Source organism: Drosophila miranda, chromosome 4, assembly GCF_003369915.1.
Source record: "Drosophila miranda strain MSH22 chromosome 4, D.miranda_PacBio2.1, whole genome shotgun sequence".
Taxonomy (NCBI): domain Eukaryota; kingdom Metazoa; phylum Arthropoda; class Insecta; order Diptera; family Drosophilidae; genus Drosophila; species Drosophila miranda.
In genome coordinates, this window is record NC_046677.1 from 18,774,804 (window position 1) to 18,793,729 (window position 18,926).

General features: G+C 37.5%; 4 protein-coding genes across 8 annotated transcripts in view; 3 read left to right on the plus strand and 1 right to left on the minus strand.

Moving 5' to 3' along the window:
- Positions 1–17,520, minus strand: part of LOC108163444 (protein piwi) — a 36,234-nt gene extending 18,714 nt beyond the window's left edge. The window contains exon 1 of the mRNA XM_033393655.1: positions 17,446–17,520. Coding sequence (XP_033249546.1) covers positions 17,446–17,505 — 60 coding nt within the window. The 5' untranslated portion in view covers positions 17,506–17,520. The remainder of the gene's footprint in view (positions 1–17,445) is intronic.
- On the plus strand, positions 1,276–1,880 carry LOC117188963. Its single transcript, XM_033393665.1, has 2 exons — positions 1,276–1,368; positions 1,430–1,880. The coding sequence occupies exons 1-2, from the start codon at positions 1,354–1,356 to the stop codon at positions 1,853–1,855; spliced, it is 441 nt and encodes a 146-aa protein (XP_033249556.1). The 5' UTR covers positions 1,276–1,353; the 3' UTR covers positions 1,856–1,880.
- Positions 1,885–6,195, plus strand: LOC108164109 (lysosomal alpha-mannosidase). 2 transcript variants are annotated; one of them, XM_033393654.1, is made up of 7 exons: positions 1,885–1,966; positions 2,663–2,793; positions 2,884–3,254; positions 3,397–3,867; positions 3,948–4,558; positions 4,619–4,845; positions 4,904–6,167. In XM_033393654.1, the coding sequence occupies exons 2-7, from the start codon at positions 2,710–2,712 to the stop codon at positions 6,098–6,100; spliced, it is 2,961 nt and encodes a 986-aa protein (XP_033249545.1). In that variant the 5' UTR covers positions 1,885–1,966; positions 2,663–2,709; the 3' UTR covers positions 6,101–6,167. The 2 variants fall into 2 exon arrangements, with proteins under 2 accessions (XP_033249545.1, XP_017155192.2); XM_017299703.2 differs by lacking the exons at positions 1,885–1,966; positions 2,663–2,793; positions 2,884–3,254 and having other exon boundaries at positions 3,419–3,509; positions 3,638–3,867; positions 4,904–6,195.
- On the plus strand, positions 9,862–16,128 carry LOC108162999 (lysosomal alpha-mannosidase). Of its 4 annotated transcripts, none has more exons than XM_033393652.1 (11): positions 9,862–9,970; positions 10,083–10,238; positions 11,665–12,035; positions 12,091–12,296; positions 12,409–12,545; positions 12,655–12,788; positions 13,179–13,825; positions 13,889–14,109; positions 14,174–14,585; positions 14,986–15,428; positions 15,480–16,128. In XM_033393652.1, exons 2-11 carry the CDS (start codon positions 10,104–10,106, stop codon positions 16,044–16,046), a joined length of 3,273 nt encoding a protein of 1,090 aa, XP_033249543.1. In that variant the 5' UTR covers positions 9,862–9,970; positions 10,083–10,103; the 3' UTR covers positions 16,047–16,128. The 4 variants fall into 4 exon arrangements, with proteins under 4 accessions (XP_033249543.1, XP_033249544.1, XP_033249542.1 ...); XM_033393651.1 differs by lacking the exon at positions 12,655–12,788 and adding an exon at positions 12,940–13,073 and having other exon boundaries at positions 9,882–9,970; positions 10,088–10,238; XM_017298017.2 differs by having other exon boundaries at positions 9,883–9,970; positions 10,088–10,238.
- Positions 17,521–18,926: the final 1,406 nt, after the last annotated feature.

The window sequence follows — 18,926 nt, forward strand, 5'->3', positions numbered from 1 at the left end:
ACAGCCTATTGACTGCTCATGCACATACTATCCGAAATTACGCGTAGCAAAAACTTCAATAGTTGTTAGATATAATTTGGAGATTTCAACCGTGAAAAATTAACGAAAGAATTGGCTTGGCTGAAATTTTGTTTGAAATCCGATCTGCAGCTTCGATTGAAAGCTGCAATGGGTATAGCAGGTATATATATGTATATAGTTCTCGCGTGGGAAAGCCATTGAGCTTATTTATGTTAGCTAAGAATGGACTAAAAAAAGCTTAACACTGTACACAATTCCTTTTCGACATTAATATTGATCATTTAAATGGCAGAAAAACATTTTCCGGGTCAGCCAGTATGCTTAAATTTTTTCCCTCTAATAGGTCTGGAATGGTCCGTAAGGTTTTATCGTTCCCAAAAATTCCCAGGTACTACAACATCCATGTGGGATGTTCCTAAGCCGCACGTTTCTTTGCGATATATATCCGATGGTTTTTAAATAAACGAGGGGGAACGTTGTGAGTTGCTGCGGACACCGCATTTATACCCGAAGGAACAAATCAATTTGCAGTAGCTACGCAGCGCCCGACGTCACGCTCAAACTGATTTTCTGTCTCTCGCACGCACTCTTTGTCGTGTCGTTTAATATTAGCGGCGTCTGCCGGAGGAGAGCCATACTGACTAAGTATCGGGTATAAATGTACACACAACGTTCCCCCTCGTTTTTATATTAGATTTCCTAGAGCCATTCATATAACAAAACACACAGGTTGAAGTGGAATACAGAGATAGAAAATCTTGATCTAAGCATTGGGCAAGATTTTTTGGGCCCGTAAAAATTCATTTAATGTCGACCAGGGCAGATCAAACTATAGCTCTAGTATTCTTTTTGCGGCCAATGCGACCCACCAAAACAACATTTTTTTCTGGTTTTTTGATGGATGGTAGATGGTGGATGGTGCCAGTGGGATTCGAGATTTGACATCTGTCAAAAAATTCCACCATTCATCAAGGATCTAAGCTTGGATCAAATCACCCATCATTTCTCTTTCTGCATATTAAAAATCATTTGTAATTTAGTCAATTGTATTTCCTCTTGAAAGATCCTATAATTATGCTCGAGGCTGTAATGATTGTAATATTGTTGTCTTTCCTATTGAACAAATCTAAACAAATGTATAAACGAATTTTGTTGTTCTAAGAGGGCCTAGAGAACTGAATGTCAGTCTGTTCGTCAAATCTCATATTAGACAGCATATCAACAAACCTACAGCTCCAATAAAATCTCGACAGAAAATTATTCGTACCGTACCAAAATACTAAGAAAAAACGAATACACGCAATATTTCACGTAAATATGCGCTGAGGTGATATGCTGGAAATAGTCGTAAGAAGATAGGAAGACAGCCGAACTGGTAAATGATTATAAATAAACTCTTAACTTTAAGGACATTAAAATGGAAATAAGCATGGTTAAAAAATGGGTATCCCTAGAGAGCGCAATGTTTTGGACAACATGGATAATCGATGGAATTATCTATATTCAGCCAAGAACAAAAATTCCTCGGCCCGTGACGATGGGCCGCTTGGTGAAGCCACGCAGTTATATATTTTTATACCAACAGAAGCAGCCCTCCCAGCAAGAGGATGCAAGAGACCTCACAAGCACTTCAATTTCACAGGCAATTTCACACCTGGATGATAGTAATTCAGAAGAAGCATATTCAGATCCGGATTTATGGAAGCCTCGAGGTCTTATCATTTATCTTAAAAAAACCAAAATTCCCTCGCCTATGACGTTGGGCCGCTTGGTGATGCCACGCAGATATAGAATGACTTTCCCCTGGAACGACGATTGGTCATATGCACTCTGAACCAATCCTGGACTACCCGGCTACAACCTCGTAGGGTAGACTCAGAGCTATTGGAAACTGCTTTACACTTTCCTATCCTTACAAGAATTTATTATCAGTTCCGAAAATATGGTAAAACAGACCGCGCATCTCTCAATTTTTGCTTTATTAAGAGAAATTCGTGTTAGTTACACTACTTACGTATAACTCAAGAACGGCTAAACCTAAACAAAATTTAGAATTGTTTATTTTTATTTTAAAAATTGCACGTCTAATTGTTTGCATTCGACGTATACTTGACTGTTGCCGCAACGGAATTCATAGATTAGATCCACGAAGCTGGCCTTTATATTTTGTGTTTACCTTGTTCAGGTACAAATTCATAAAACAATTCAGAACAACTATGAACGTTATATTAAATGTTCCGACAATAAATTACCCTGCAGTAGTTGTTTTTGTTTTTGATTGACGTTTTTTTGATTCACATGTATGTACATATATACATTAGAAAAACTCGTAGCCTAGTGTACAAAAATTGTAAACAAATGTTCAGCTTTTTATTTGTATTCAAATAAGCCTATGAACATATGTTAATGTGTAATTCCAATCATAATTGTATACAGCTGTAAATGTAAATATGGTTGAGTATTTGTAGAAATTATGGGTAGTGCAACAAATTGTTATCAGTTGGATTTTATAAATTGATTTTAATTTTATATTCCCACTCAAGCTAATGGGTCCAATCTAAAAAGCTTATCACTAAGTGGTGGATTGAACAGCTTCGGTGTCCGAAGCTCAATGCTCATTCCGCATTTCATTTTATTCTAGTTAATACGACCGATTAGACGCTACAGCAAAGCCTTCCGTTTGTCGAAATGAACTATTTCAACGGCATACTAGTTTTGTTCGTTTTGGTTACTCTTAACATTGTGGTCGCCGAGCATGTCTGTGGATTTGAGGTAAAAATGTTGATACATACATGTATATAGATTTGAGCTGCATTATTTCACTTTAAAATAACATTCTAATGTTGTAATTATCAATTTTAGTCCTGCCATAAGACCAAATCAAATATAATTAATGTGCATTTAGTTCCCCACTCACACGATGATGTCGGGTGGCTAAAAACAGTTGATCAATATTACTATGGAAGCAAGAATAATATTCAGCATGCAGGCGTCCAATATATATTAGACACAGTAGTGGAAGAGCTATTAAAGGACTCAAGGCGTCGTTTCATACAAGTAGAAACATCATTTTTTTTTAAATGGTACTCTGAACAAACGGTGACTATGAAGATAGCTGTGAAGCAATTAGTCGCTGAAGGACGCCTGGAATTTGCTGGAGGAGCGTGGAGCATGAATGATGAAGCTACAGTTCACTACCAAAGTGTCATAGACCAATTTAATTTAGGCTTAAAGTAAGTAAAGACAGTAATTTGTTTTAGTTTTTTTCGTGCATCACGTAAACTAAACCAATGAATGAAACCAATGGTTCAATGAACCAAACCGTCTCTTTCTAATAATTTAAATATATAATTTTCAAAATATAAATATTTTCAGATTTTTGAAAGATACTTTCGGGACTTGCGCTCGTCCTCGAATTGGTTGGCAGATAGATCCCTTCGGGCATTCCCGAGAAATGGCTTCTATATTTGCACAAATGGGTTACAACGGTGAGTTTTTTGCTCGCATGGATTACGTTGAAAAGGACGCACGTCTGAAATCCCTGGCAATGGAAATGATTTGGAGATCTAGCGAATATTTTAAAGACTCCGAAATTTTCACTGGTTTGCTTTATCAGCACTATGGATCTCCTCCCGGGTTCTGCTTTGACATCCATTGTCAGGATGATCCCATAATTGACGAAAAGAGCTACGACAATAACGTGGACAAACGAGTCGATGATTTTATTGCCTACGTAACGTCAATGTCAAAGTCGTTCAGAGCTAATCATATAATGGTTCCAATGGGTGATGATTTCCAATATGAAGACGCCGAGGTAAACTTTAAAAATATGGACAAACTAATTAAGTAAGTACTTACAGGTAAAACTAAAATATAAATTTTTCTTTTATTTAAAAATTTGTTTAATTACATTACATTTACATTAGGTATGTTAATAACCGTCAATTGGAGGGTTCAAAAATCAATCTATTTTACTCAACTCCATCTTGCTACCTTTACGAATTGCATCAGTTACTGCAAAGTTGGCCAAACAAAACCGAGGATTTCTTTCCATATTCTAGCGACAATCATTCCTATTGGACTGGATATTTTACTTCTCGTCCAACCCAAAAACGTTTCGAGCGGGATGGAAATCATTTCCTTCAGACGGTTAAACAACTTAGCACACTAGCTAATCTGACCAGCGTTAAGCATACAAAATCCCTAAGCATCTTGCGGCAGGCAATGGGTGTTATGCAGCATCATGATGCTATAACGGGCACTGAAAAACAGGCAGTTGCCCAAGACTACGATCAAATGTTATACAACGCAATTATTGGAGCCGAAAATAATGCTCGCGATGCTCTGCGTGTGTTAACCAATCATACTAGTGCGGAGTTCCAAAGTTGCTTAGAATTAAACATAAGTGTTTGCGCGCTTACACAGACAAGTGCTAACAACATAGTGGTAACATTAGTTAACCCGCTGGCTCACACTTCTTCCCAATATGTGCGTGTGCCCGTAACGGAAGAAAACTATCAAGTCACCGATGAAAACGGTATAAGTGATGATTTTTTGATATTGATTGATATTATATAAACAAACTGTTTTTATTTAGGTCGTGAAATATCATCGGAGATTGTACCTGTGCCATTGGAAATTTTATGTCTTCAACATCGTTCGAATGACACTCAGCATGAATTAGTCTTTAAGGCCAGTGTGAAAAAAGTTTCCAACTTCTATATTCGCGTACTTCCCTTACCAAGAAAGAAACATGACTTAATTAACGATCAAACAATACCCATAGCTGAGAACGACGCAGATGAATTCACGTTAGAGAACTCAGTAAGTAAGATACAAAAGAGTAATTACCACTAATTCAATTCAATGAAATAATTTTCAGCTTATAAGGCTTGTGTTCACCAAAAGTACAGGCCACCTTAAAGCTGTAGAAATGAATGGTGTATCCGAAAATATTCATCAAAGCTTTGCCATTTATAAAGGCTTCCGGGGCAATAACGGCAGTTCAAAAAATCGATCCTCAGGTGCATATGTTTTTCGTCCAGACGGAGAAATTCAAGTTCTAAGCGATAAAATAGAATATTCAATTTACAATGGTAAGAATGTTAGGGAAGTTCATCAACATGTGAACGAGTGGATTTCCCAAGTAGTACGCATTTATGATGGAGTAAACCGTGTGGAGTTTGAATGGCTAATTGGGCCAATTCCAACAGACGATGGTGTTGGAAAAGAAATTGTTACTCGCTTTACAAGCAACGTATACTCGAATGGCACTTTTTACACTGATTCCAATGGTCGAGAAATGCTTAAACGTAAAAGGAACCAACGAGAATTCTTCGATCCAGATATGACAGAAGAAATAAGTGGAAATTACTATCCAGTTACCGCACAAATGTACATTCAAGATGATCATAAGCGTATAACTCTACTTAATGATCGTTCACAGGGCGGAACTAGCTTGGAAGACGGTGAATTGGAGTTGATGCTACATCGTCGTTTATTAAATGACGATGCATTTGGGGTCGGCGAAGCTCTTAATGAAGAACAGTTTGGTAAAGGTTTGATAGCACGAGGAAAAGTTTTTCTTATTCTGAATGCTGTCCCAGAGAATCCGAATTGTTTTGAGCGTTTAACCCACCATGAATTACATTTGCCATTTTGTAAGTTTTTCAGTAAAACAAATACCGTTCCTTCGATAGTTCAGCACATGATGCCAGATTTTAACGATTTTCCGGAATCAATGGAGCTTCTTTCCCTTGAGCCTTATTCAACCAACAAAATTCTTTTACGATTGGAGAACTTTAATTCCTGTGGAGGCATAAAAAGCTACAACATTCATCCACTTTTCGAATCTTTGCGCGGACGACAGATTTGGGAAGTAACTTTAGATGGAAATATGCCTCTAAGACAAATGAAGAGATTCAAGTTTCATCATGATGGTACCGGCATTATTCCTTCTTCAGTCAGTTACTTCTTTACTCCACATAAGCCACTGGAGGCTAATTATACGATGGATGCTTCTAAGTTCAGTGTTACGCTGCTACCAATGCAAATTCGTACCTTTATAGTCCATCATTAATAAATTATTTACCACATAATTATATTTCTAAAACTGGATTTGGTGTTACGGTACTGTTGCTAAATTAAAATAAAACTAACTAATTGCATACAATATCTTGTTTTAGGAATTATCTTTACCCACGTTTTCTACATCTGGATAAGTTGTCTGTAGCTTTGTCTTTCTCTCTCTCTTTATCTCTATCAAACACCACAAGAACAACAAAAGTCACTTTATGCGGACAATTTTGGGGCTCTGCTCAATTGCATGTTTTTTGGTGCTGTGAACTAACCCAAATAACCCCTTTAATTGTCCTTGTGAGCACGAGAAACCAAGCGAAGAGAAGAACACTGTTCGGTTCTCTGAGAGGCCAACTGTGTTTCGATCTCTTAAATTTTTTCAGTGAGCAGATCGTAGTGAAACGAATGAGAACGTTTTACGTCGCAGCTACGAACGCTAGTCTACATTTATATCCGATACTCAGTCAGTATGGCCCCCCTACGATCGAGTGCGTGAGATAGAGAGAGAATTAGTAAGCGCGTTTCTATGCTATCGAAGCCACTGCAGTTTCATTTGCTCCTTCTGGCTATTTTCAAAATTGTGGATGCCACAGACTTTCGTCCCATGTGGGTGCGGAAGAAAGCGTGGCAACATTTTTAAACAAACTTGATTCAGTGTGATATTACAGGAGTCTGGATACAAAATATCATTGCTGTAGCTCTTATTGTCTCTGAGAGTAGAGCAAATCCTCTACCTTTTTTTCTGATCTTTAGGATCACATGCTTAACTCCTCGTTGGGAAATGGATTACCAGCATGCTGAACACTCTAGTCCTCTTTGGAGAAACCAAAGTGCTCGGTCCCTTGGACTGCATTGGTAAGACCACCTTTGCTATCGGTATAGACAGGATCAGCTATATATCGGCACCTTGGGGCCGGGATGCAAACTGGTGTACCATTTGGTGTGCCGCGGAAAAAATGGAAGGTTTTGTGAAGATAATACACCTAAAACTAGCTGAGATCTGTCAGATCACCTACCTACGTCCGAGCCTGCATCGACTAAGGAGCCCATGCATCTCAAATTGCAAAGAGTCATCAGGCACGCTTCTTTCTGACATTTGGGCTAATATCCAAAACCGAACTGAAAGTTTGGTTAATTTTGGGTTTTTATGCCTATACGGTAGGCACCTTTAGGTTTCACTTTGGCCAGCTCCTCCACCAGCAAGTCAGAAAGACGCTGAAACCGACGATGATCCTGCATTACCTCGGACAAGAGCAAGCAATCAATCAATGCAGTGTTCATTGCCCAGCCGGCACCTTCGTGGAGGGTTCAGTTAGAAGATTTTCGCCAGTGTGTAAGTGTACGTAACATTAGTACCTTGTGCCAGGGTTAGTACCAAGGTTGGTTGTATAGCTTGGCCATGAAACCAACTCACTTCTACATGTCAGGGTGTCATGCGATCTCTGGACATTGGCATGATTTCCAGTCAAATGTACTCGACTCGGCGAGTACTCGAGGGATGTCACGGGGAAACTGTTTATCTCCGCACACGTGCAAGATTTCCAAGTTTAAGGTAAACGATGGGGAACGTTGTGAGTTGCTGCGGACACCGCAACTCTACATTTATACCCGATACTTAGTAAGTATTGCTCTCCTTCGGCAGACGCCGCTAATATTGAACGACACTACAAAGAGTGCGTGCGAGAGAGACAGAAAATCAGTCTGAGCGTGACGTCGGGCGCTGCGTAGCCACTGCAAATTGATTTCTTGCTTTTGGCTATAAAAATGATCTGATCTGATCCAGATTTAGCAATCTGATAGATATGGTCATTATCTATGATTCTGCGTTTTTAGTTTTCTCGAATCTGCAATATTGTGGATGCAACAGATTTTCGTCCTTTGTGGCGGAAGGGCGGAAGGGAGTGGGGCGAAATTTTGAGATATACGTTTTATAGTGACATCTTAAAGGAGTGTGTGTACTAAATTTGGTTACTCTAGCCTTAATAGTCTCTGAGATTTGTGGATGCCTCAGATTTTCGTCCTTTGCGGGGGCGGAAGGGGGTGTGGCGAAATTTTGACACAAAATGGTCAAGGTCCGATATCACAGGAGTGTGGATACCAAATTTGGTTGCTCTGGCTCTTATAGGTTCTGAGATCCTTGAACTCATATTTTGCAATTGGCAAAACCGACCATGAAACCTGTGTGTTAGAGAGAGACAGAGCGAGAAAGAATGAAATTGTTTTCTTGATTCTGGCTATAATAATTATACGATCTAATTGAGATTTTACACTTTAGAACATATAGTCATCCTCTACGATTCTGCGTTTTATCGTATATTTAAAAATGTGGATGCCACAGATTTTCGTCCTTTGTGGGGGCGGAAGTGGGCGGGGCGAAGTTTTGAAATATTTTTGTAGCAGTGACATATCACAGAAGTCCGGATCCAAAACATCGTTGCTCTAGCTCTTATAGTCTTTGAGCACTAGGCGCTGAAGGGGACGGACAGACGGACGGACGGACGGACGGACGGACGGACGGACAGACGGACAGACGGACGGACGGACAGACGGACAGACGGACAGACAGACATGGCTCAATCGACTCGGCTATTGATGCTGATCAAGAATATATATACTTTATGGGGTCGGAAACGATTCCTTCTGGACGTTACACACATCCACTTTTACCACAAATCTAATATACACCAAAACTCATTTTGAGTATCGGGTATAAAAATATGCGGGATATAAAAGAAAAGACCCCAGGAGAGCCTAGACTTAGACCCTAGAAAAGAAACACAGGAGAGACATAATCGCTGTAGGGCCCCAAACCGTCCCACCAAAAACATGGCTCAGGTCAGGATTGATCGTCCTTGGCTGCACAGGCTGCTAAGATGGGCGTTGCCGATACGACCCGGGATATTTAAATATTGAAATATTCAACGGACTGTCAGGAATGGAAACATCTAGAATATTGGTTTTTAGATGGAATCTAAATAGGCGAAGTGCACGAAATTACGGTTGAACATAAATAGCGCTTGTGCCTCTCTATGTTGCGTTTTCGCCCAAAACATTCTGTTTCATTTTCACCTGTTCTGTTAAACGCCAAATTTAGTTCTGTTAAGCCCAGAATTAAGAGTATTATGTGCACAAAAGCCTCTGTTATGTGTAACAGAGATTTAATTCCGAAGTATCGATAACAAAATAGGTCTGCGAAAGCCGTTAGCTCGAAAACATAAAGTGTTGTTGACCTAATTGGTCAGGTCAACAGCACTATGCAACACCATATTTACGATTCGAGTCAGACCGACAATTTCTGATAGATTTGGAGCTTTACAAATTTGGAACATTTCATTGATTCGGGCAAATTGAAATCTTACTGAAAGAAGCGGGAATATAGCTATGATTTTATGATTACTGTGGATTCATGCAGGGCTCTACATACACATAAATACATATAAAAAACACATTTTTTGAAATTGCTTTAAAGTTGTTACAACAGTTGTTCAAAATATAGTAATTATTTTTGTTTGTTTTACTTTCTTGTTTGTTCTTTGAATTATTTTTTTTGATTTTAGTTTTCTCTTTATATTAACTTGCTTCTGTAGAGTCTTTTTGTTTATATTTCGACTGTTCCGACGCTCGACTACCAGTAGCTGGCTAGTAGCTAGTGACAACTTGTAGGTTGTGGCTACATCAGTGCATTCGCTGACCGCCGTAGTGCTACAAACCATGTATTGAGTTTAATGTACACATACATACGGATGAATGTACATGTACATACATATCAACGCCAAAGAGAGCAATCAAGTACATTTTTAGTTCTCGAGCTGAGTTGTGTTCTCCGCTTGATCATTCCGATGTGGTTGGTTATTGGTGTTGGAAACATTCAGTAAGTTCGCTTAGTCGATTCCTTATCAAAGTACATTAATTTAGCGCTTATGTTTGTGTGTAAAATTATTCGTAAGTCTGTATGTACATTTGTGTTCCTTTTGTCCATATAGCATAGTAAGGAGAAAGCTACCATGTCTCGCGAAACTATATCTTGGTCTGCAGCTTTATGCATATTTTCTTACTTTCTACATGGCGTCGATATGCGAAATATCAATGCAGCCTACGACAAATTGGGAGAGTCACCGGCATCCCAGTGCGGCTATCTGGTGAGTAAATGCGCATTTAAAATACAACAACAAAGAAATTTAACCTCTTGGAGTCGATAATAAAAGTACCCCACCGTTGTCTTTATTATTTACTAGAGTATTATATTATTTTCAAGAAAATTACACAAGTCTCTTTGACTGATCGTTTGTATGTTTACTTCAGGGATCGGCTTGCATATATATAGATACATTTGTATGTGCGTGTTCACATGTTTTTTTATTGCTTTTGTGTGAGTAGACAGCAGGCAAAACAAAACATTGTTTTGGGCCAACCACTGCTATACGTGAGCGCAGCATCGGAACAATTTCCTATGCACCGGCCTCTGGTTTACTTATACATATGTATATTTACATATTACACATATACACACACATATTTGCGATAGTAGTTGCTTCAGTTTAAAAATACATGTGTACATGCAATATGAATCCTGCTATTGATATTACAGCAAGTATAGTTATTTCAACCTGAGGTTGAAGCGCATATATGTAGATATGTATATGTAGCCATACATGTACATATATACATATTTGTAGGATCAACATCAGCAGACAACTCTATACATATATTTATGTCTGTCCGTCGTCATAAATAGATGTCTGTTTGGGTTGCCGTGTGCTGCAGCCGAACCGCCTGTTTGAATGATAAGCATTTATTGGTGACTGAACTTCAATAAGTATATACATATGTATATGTATTCATATTAATATATTCATAAACTTCGGCGTGTTTCCTTACTGGTAAGGTAAATGCAATGAACATATTTTTGAATATCGTGCACGTGTGACGTATACAATATCATTTCAGACTATTTACATTCATGTATTCCCATGCTGCACAGAATATCAAATTCATTTAGATTTGAGCTTTTTCTCTCTTTTTGCGCCTTCTTCCCGGCAAAAGCTTGGCTTTTGTTTCAGTGTTCATTAGCTTGACTTGCGGAATAAAATATGATATAGCATAGTACAACTGACAACTGAATTGCTGTAGAGTGTACGCAAAGCGTGCAGCAACAGTTTAAAAAGCTCGACGTGCAGTCGCTGCGGCGCTTATAAAAATATGTTCGACAAATGAAGCAAACATGGGGTAAAATTTGCTATACATATCATGTTTTTTTCAGTCCAAGTGACGAACATAGAGAGATTTGGTTATTCAAGTTACAAAAATTAATATACAATATGTACAACTTTATCTTTAGAAATATTTCCTTAGAAGATTCGCATTTTCGGATTTATGGATGACTTTTTATCCTTAGCCGAGCTCTTGGGCATGAAAATCGTATTTGATGGTACTGATGCGGATAAAAACAGCTAATATCTTTACAAAAAGACATACATACTGCTCTTATTTTAAATATTAATTAATGCTTTAATTACTTTTTAAACATTTTTAATTGTAACCATACCGAATATCCAAAAATTTCAGAGCTGTCATCCTACAAAACCGAATATGTTAAATGTGCATCTGATAGCACACACCCATGATGACGTCGGATGGTTAAAAACGGTTGACCAATATTACTACGGCAGTGAGACTAAAATTCAAAAGGCTGGTGTGCAATATATTATTGATTCAGTTGTGGACGCTTTGATCAAAGATCCAGAGAAACGATTTATCTACGTTGAATCGGCTTTTTTCTTTAAATGGTGGAAGGAGCAAACTTCATCAGTTCAAGAATCCGTAAAAAAGTTGGTAAGCGAAGGAAGGCTGGAGTTTATTGGTGGAGCATGGAGTATGAATGATGAAGCCACAACGCATTATCAAAGCATAATAGATCAATTTTCCTGGGGACTAAGGTATGTATGAGAATACAATTTTATACAACAAAATCGATTAACAGAGATATTTCAGACGTTTAAATGATACCTTTGGAGAATGTGGTCGCCCTCGAATAGGGTGGCAAATTGATCCATTTGGTCACTCAAGAGAGATGGCTTCAATATTCGCGCAAATGGGATTCGATGGAATGTTTTTCGGGCGATTAGATTACCAGGATAAGGACGAACGCCTAATGACAAAGAACGCTGAAATGATATGGCACGGATCCGCAAATTTGGGTATTTGGAATTTTTTTTATTATTTTATAATGTTTTATTACTATTAATTTGTTTCTTAAACTGGTTTTTTTTTGTTTTTAACAAAATGGTAACGTATACACTCTCAAAATAGGAAAGTCTTCTGATCTGTTCACTGGTGCCCTTTACAATAATTACCAAGCACCGGATGGATTTTGTTTTGATATTCTGTGCAGTGATGATCCCATAATAGATGGAAAACATAGCCCCGATAACAATGTTAAAGAACGGGTGAGATTCCAAATATTCGATGTTTTTGGTGTTACCACTTACAAGAGGCAACGTATTCAACATTTTGAAATTTTTTTTCGGTTTCCTATTGCTTTACTGATTGCACTAGGTCGATACGTTTTTGGATTATGCCAAAACACAAAGCAAATACTACCGAACCGACAATGTTATTATAACAATGGGTGGTGACTTTACATATCAGGCTGCGCAAGTTTATTACAAAAATCTCGACAAATTAATACGGTAATTGAAATTTAGTTTTTATGTGCACCGTCTATTGTTAACGAAAGCCTCTCAGATAAGAATATTCTGTCCAAAATGTTTTGTCAGAACGTGAAAAAATTAATTTCAATCATTGCCACCCTTATATGTAAATGTATATATGTATAAACAGGTAGATGCTTTCTTTAATTTTGTTACTAAAATGGCTGAAAGTTATCGGACACCTAACTTACTTATTACTATGGGTGAGGATTTTCACTACCAAAACGCCGGAATGTGGTATACAAACATGGACAAATTAATTAAGTAAGTAACTAAACGGCAGGGGCTTTCCTTAACAAAGTATACCAATCACGGAATTAAGCGAGTTGGAAAACCTTTAGGCAGATAATCTTTTTTTTTTATTCACAGGTATGCGAATGCGCGGCAGGTGAATGGGTCAAATATAAACTTAATTTATTCGACCCCATCTTGTTATCTCAAGTCGCTGCACGAGTCCGGCATTACATGGCCCACGAAGAGTGATGACTTCTTTCCATACGCATCTGACCCTCATGCTTATTGGACGGGATACTTTACATCGCGACCAACGCTAAAGCGCTTTGAGCGGGATGGTAATCATTTCTTGCAAGTATGCAAGCAACTAAGTGCAATTGCTCCAAAAAAATCAGTTGAATTTGAGCCTCATTTGACATTTATGCGCGAAACACTTGGCATCATGCAGCACCATGATGCAATAACCGGCACAGAAAAGCAAAAGGTCGCGTTAGATTATGCAAAACGCTTAAGTGTCGGGATCAGGGCATGCGCTGCGAACACAAGATATGTGCTAAATCAATTATCCGTACAATCGGAGACAAGTTCGAGTACAAGTGAGACACGTTCTGATTATATTTTTGATTTTAAAATCTGTCCCTTGCTGAACATCACTTCTTGTCCCGTATCCGAGTCAAATGAAAGATTTGCATTAACGCTTTACAATCCACTGGCTCATTTTACCGATGAATATGTGAGAGTACCCGTTACACACTACAATTATAAAGTTATTGATAATAAGGGTATGGTGATAAAAATCAAACAAGTTTTTTACAGAAGATCAAACGATATCTTTTAAATTATAGGTGTGCCTATGGAAATTCAGATGTTGCCAATACCCTCCGCAGTAATGAAAATGAAAAACAGAAGCTCAAATGCACAGTATGAGCTGGTATTTTTCGCGACTAACCTTCCACCATTGGGATATAGGACTTATTATATTGAAAAGTTAAATTCTTCTGAAGAATTCCTCAGGCCAAGTTTTTCACCAAAGAAAACATCAAGTTTAACAGTAATTGGAAACGAAGTAAGAAAATCTTAATCATAAGCTATCTACCGTTGTACCTTTTTAGTAATTTGTCTTTATGCAGTATATTAAATTAGGTTTTGACACTAATGGGTTTCTCTCAGAAGTAACTGCTGATGGCTTGACACGAATCGTTAGCCAAGAGTTCCTGTACTATGAAGGTGCTAAAGGAAACAATGCGGAGTTTCTAAATCGATCATCTGGAGCTTACATCTTCCGGCCAAACAAAAATAAAATCCACTTCGTCGCTAACCAAGTAGATATAGAAGTATACAGAGGCGAAATTGTGCAAGAGGTCCATCAGAAATTCAATGATTGGATAAGTCAAGTAGTGCGCGTATATCGCTCGAAAAGTTATGCTGAGTTCGAGTGGTTAATCGGCCCAATTCCAATTGCTGATGATGTTGGCAAAGAAGTCATTACCCGCTTTAACTCTGGCATCGAGTCGGCGGGCATATTCTACACCGATTCAAACGGTGAGATTCTATGATAAAAATAATAGTATTGAACACAAATACAATTAGCCTTACCAATCGCGTGTACGAATTTTTACCTAATCCTACTGAGCTATGAAAGAGAAAAAGATATATATATTTCCTTGGTAGGAATCCAACTTCAGTTCCTTTGACTGAGCTCTTTACGGGAGTAAGTTTACAAGTACTCGGTACGGACGATTAAACACATATAATTACACTAATTTACACCGATTAGATCCTCATTACATTCGACTCTCATTTCCTACTTAAAACTACAATTCTACAGTTTTAAACTAGTTTTTTTTTTAAGCATAAAAAGTATCTATAAAATTATAAATTATTTATACTACTAACCTCTATTATATTCCAAATAATGTGATTTCTATTTAATAACCCAAAGGTCGTGAAATGATAAAGAGACAGCGAAACCGCCGTGATACATGGAACTTAAAACTGAACGAAGAAGTATCAGGTAATTACTACCCTGTGACAACAAAAATTACTTTGGAGGACAAAACGGCGCGTATGGCAATTCTTACGGACAGAGCCCAAGGCGGAAGCTCACTACAAGATGGGGCCCTAGAACTGATGGTACACCGTCGTTTGCTACACGATGATGCATTTGGTGTGGGAGAAGCATTAAATGAAACTGAGCACGGCAAAGGTTTAATTGCACGAGGCAAGCATCTTTTCTTCTTTGGTCAGTCCGGTACTCGCGAAAGCATTTCTTTAAAAGCTACTGAACGGATAGTGCAAATAGAAAGCTTGTTGCCTACATTGAAATTTTTTAGCAATATGAAGTCTTACAATGCAGAGGAATGGCGCACATCTTTTAGAAATATAGTGAGTATTAAATTTATTAAATTTTATTGACTTCACACACATTTTTTTTAGTTTAATGGAATCTCGGTGGTTTTGCCAAAATCCGTACATTTACTTACGCTAGAACCATGGCACCTAAATCAACTCCTTGTACGATTTGAACATATAATGGAGAAAGGAGAAGATGTACATTATTCTAGATCCGTACAGATAAATGTTAAGGACGTCCTAAGTACTTTTAAAATTAACGATATGCGTGAAACAACTCTTGATGGAAATGCCTGGTTAAATGAAACTCAACGATTGCAATTTGTACCTGACTCCGAGGAAGAGGTATACAACTCATATGCAACATTCTCAAAATTAGCAAAGACTGTGCACTTATTAAGTGCGGCAAAACCGTTGCTGGGTGTAAAATATTCTGATGAAGCTTTACCATCTGGACAGTTTGGTGCTGAAAGTAACCGTCTTAAGCGGAATGTTCAAACAGAGCGTTTCGATTCACATAAAGATGACCAAGCCTCAGGACCTAAAGGTGTAGATATTTCCTTTATATCGGATAGTGATGATAAAAAATATATAATTGAGTTAAGCCCAATGGAGATTCGTACTTTCGTTGTATATTTGTCGGGATATTAGGCCTTGACTAATTGTAATTCATTAATAACCTTTATAAACATGAAAATGTATAAATATATATATCTATATATGTATATAAAAATGTTCTGTTGGTTTGTTAAAAACACGAAAAGCCCTGCACCGATTTTCAGCTGACACATAATATTCATTCCCATGATGGTTATTCGCTATATATAAAACCGGAAACGTCCGCAATAAGCACGATGATTAACATTTCCAGAAATAATTAAGATTAGACTGAATCCAGGCGAATGGTAGGTTCTAAAACACGAAAGACAGGTGTACGCTACCATGCGCTCGTTGTAAGTAGACTTAATTATTGTTTTATAAGCAAGACATATATAGACCAATTACAAAAATTGATTTTCTACATAATGTATATATTGACGTTAACACAAAAACAAAATTTTCATACAATAACATTGATTATAAATTTCATAGGGGTTCGAAAAAATGCGCACAACGAAGAAACAATTTGGTGAGGCACTTGCTGAACCATGTTTTGGTTAACAGCCCACAGCTGATCTTTAGCTGCTCGCAGAGCTTATAAAAACAATTTAAAATTTTAATAAAAGTATCTGTTCCATTCCTTATTTGTTGAAACAAAATTGCCGTTTTTTTAGTTTGAAAATGTTGAGTTTAATGCCGCTAGGAAAAGTGTGAGAGAGAGACCCGGGTAACGTAGCCACTAGAATTACATTATTATTATTATGGATGCCACAGATTTACGCTTTTTTGGGGGCGGTTATGGGCGTAGCAAATTTGGAAGCATACTTGATTCAGGGGAGCTCTCAAAACTAGGCTTTAAACAAGACGGACAGAATCGCTATTGATACTGATCAAGAGTATCTATGCATTTGGTGGTCGGAAACGCTTTCTTCTGAGTTTTACTTCAAGTACTTTAAAAAGGCTTCAAGGCTTTAAAAAGTGACGACCTCCGCCTTAGAGAGGTCTTGAAGATGTGTTGTATCCGTACTGTATTTGGTCTGCCCAATTCTTAATTAAAATAAGCACAGAGTTGAACTAGTTGTATTTATATGTAAGTACATACATACATATTTAATATGTAAATATGCATGTATATAATCGGCCAACTTTGGAGGGTGAAACTTTTTTCATTAAAATACTATAAGTGTGCATACATTTACTCACACTGCATTTATAATGCTTGAACTAGAGACTAGAGAGCACAGCACAGTTCCTGGTACAATTTGTGTTGTGTGAGACTAAAACTAAAAAAAATCGCGATTATCTTAACTTGTATACAATTGCAGAATCGAAAGGTAATTGTAGACCGGCATCACCTCTCACTTAAAATCAATAAAAATACGCTACTGTCTGTACCAGAGTTAAAAATTTTCCACCTTGTCAATGAATTAAACAACATTTCAGTACATACCGCATAAATCTTTTTATTTTCGTGTTCATATGTATGTACGTGCCTTATGAACCAGTCCATCTCCAGCTTGAATTTAATATGCTAGATTGCAAACACATACTCTTACATACATACGTATGGCAAAACGATGTATGTAGTACGATGAACTATGTATGTATGTACGTACAAATGTTGGGTCGCAGGAAGGAACATGGAGCAACGAATTATAGGGTGAAATATTTAATTAGCGCACAAGCTAAATTAACAATTAATTTTTATAGAAACGGTAAGTTCAAAAGAAGTTGGCGCATTTTCTGACCAACACAATTAGGCATGTATACATATGTATGTATGTATACAATAAACGAAAGCGTGTGTGTAGATCAGAGGTCGGTAGCGTCTTATGCACATTGCAGCTTCTCTCGTACACGTGTATAAACGACCGGTCGGACTCTGTAGAACCGATTACAAAAAGGTATGGTTCAAAGGTGCTTTTTTCACAAAAAAAAATAAAAAAATAATATCCAAATTCTATTATTTACATACATATGTATGTATGTATGTACATTCTAATGGAAGCAAAAAAATGCATGTATTAAGCATGAAAACTTTTTCGATACGTGAATTCCTTGCTTCCATTAGAACGCATAAAGAATGTGCTTAAGCAATTTATACAACAGGAAAAGGGGTACGAACAAGCAATGTCCGCGGCTTTACATTAAGCAAGACAACATGAAACGTAAAGTAGTTTACAAGTTGTCTTTATTTTTTCTTGAAACTGTGGGATATAAACGTCTTAGGATTGTTAAAAACAAAACAAAAATTTCAAAATGGCGCCTGCTACCTCCCGTTGAGTAACAGCAGCTTGTTTTCAAAAATAAATATTTCCTAATCGGGAAGACGAATATACGTAGTCTAAAATATTATAATACAAAATAGTTCAAAATTTGTCCATAAAAATACAAAAAAATATATTTGAATTACTTTATAGTTCATCTGGACAATTTTTTGAAATTTTCTTTGGAGACTTTAATGGTTTTAAGATATTGAGATTTTAGTGTGAGCGCATACCGTGACAATAGATAGCGCAGTCCGGCCGGCAATGAACATTTTTGAAATCCCTTTTGGATTTTAAGAATCTTATCTGAGACTATTATATCCCACAGTTTCAAGGAAATTGAAAGACCACTTACAAATCGTGTAAAAAACGCGTGTTGAAAGATTTAGTGGCCACAATGTATGCCAGCATCGAAGAACTGATTTAAAAACCCTGTGCTAACACCGTCACGATAGAATAGTACACCTCTTGGTAACTTTTGATGCTCTCGCTTATATTTTCTCAAGGCCTTCGCTATCATTGTCCAAAGGTACATCAAAGACACTGCACTCTGAGACAGTGCTAAAGTAAGTCGAATCTGCTGAAGATCCATGGAAGCAACTAAAGCAAGCCTTCCGGCGGTCACGAGCGCTTTATACGATATCATACGACCTATTTTGATTAT

Excerpts from the sequence above, each read along its gene's own strand:
- LOC108164109 (XM_033393654.1), top strand. The coding sequence starts at position 2,710 with ATGAACTATTTCAACGGCATACTAGTTTTGTTCGTTTTGGTTACTCTT. Across the intron at positions 3,255-3,396 it reads CAATTTAATTTAGGCTTAAA|ATTTTTGAAAGATACTTTCG; the intron begins GTAAGTAAAGAC and ends AAATATTTTCAG. Across the intron at positions 3,868-3,947 it reads AATATGGACAAACTAATTAA|GTATGTTAATAACCGTCAAT; the intron begins GTAAGTACTTAC and ends CATTTACATTAG.
- LOC108162999 (XM_033393651.1), top strand. The coding sequence starts at position 9,939 with ATGTGGTTGGTTATTGGTGTTGGAAACATTCA. Across the intron at positions 12,297-12,408 it reads GCACGGATCCGCAAATTTGG|GAAAGTCTTCTGATCTGTTC; the intron begins GTATTTGGAATT and ends CTCTCAAAATAG. Across the intron at positions 14,586-14,985 it reads ATTCTACACCGATTCAAACG|GTCGTGAAATGATAAAGAGA; the intron begins GTGAGATTCTAT and ends AATAACCCAAAG.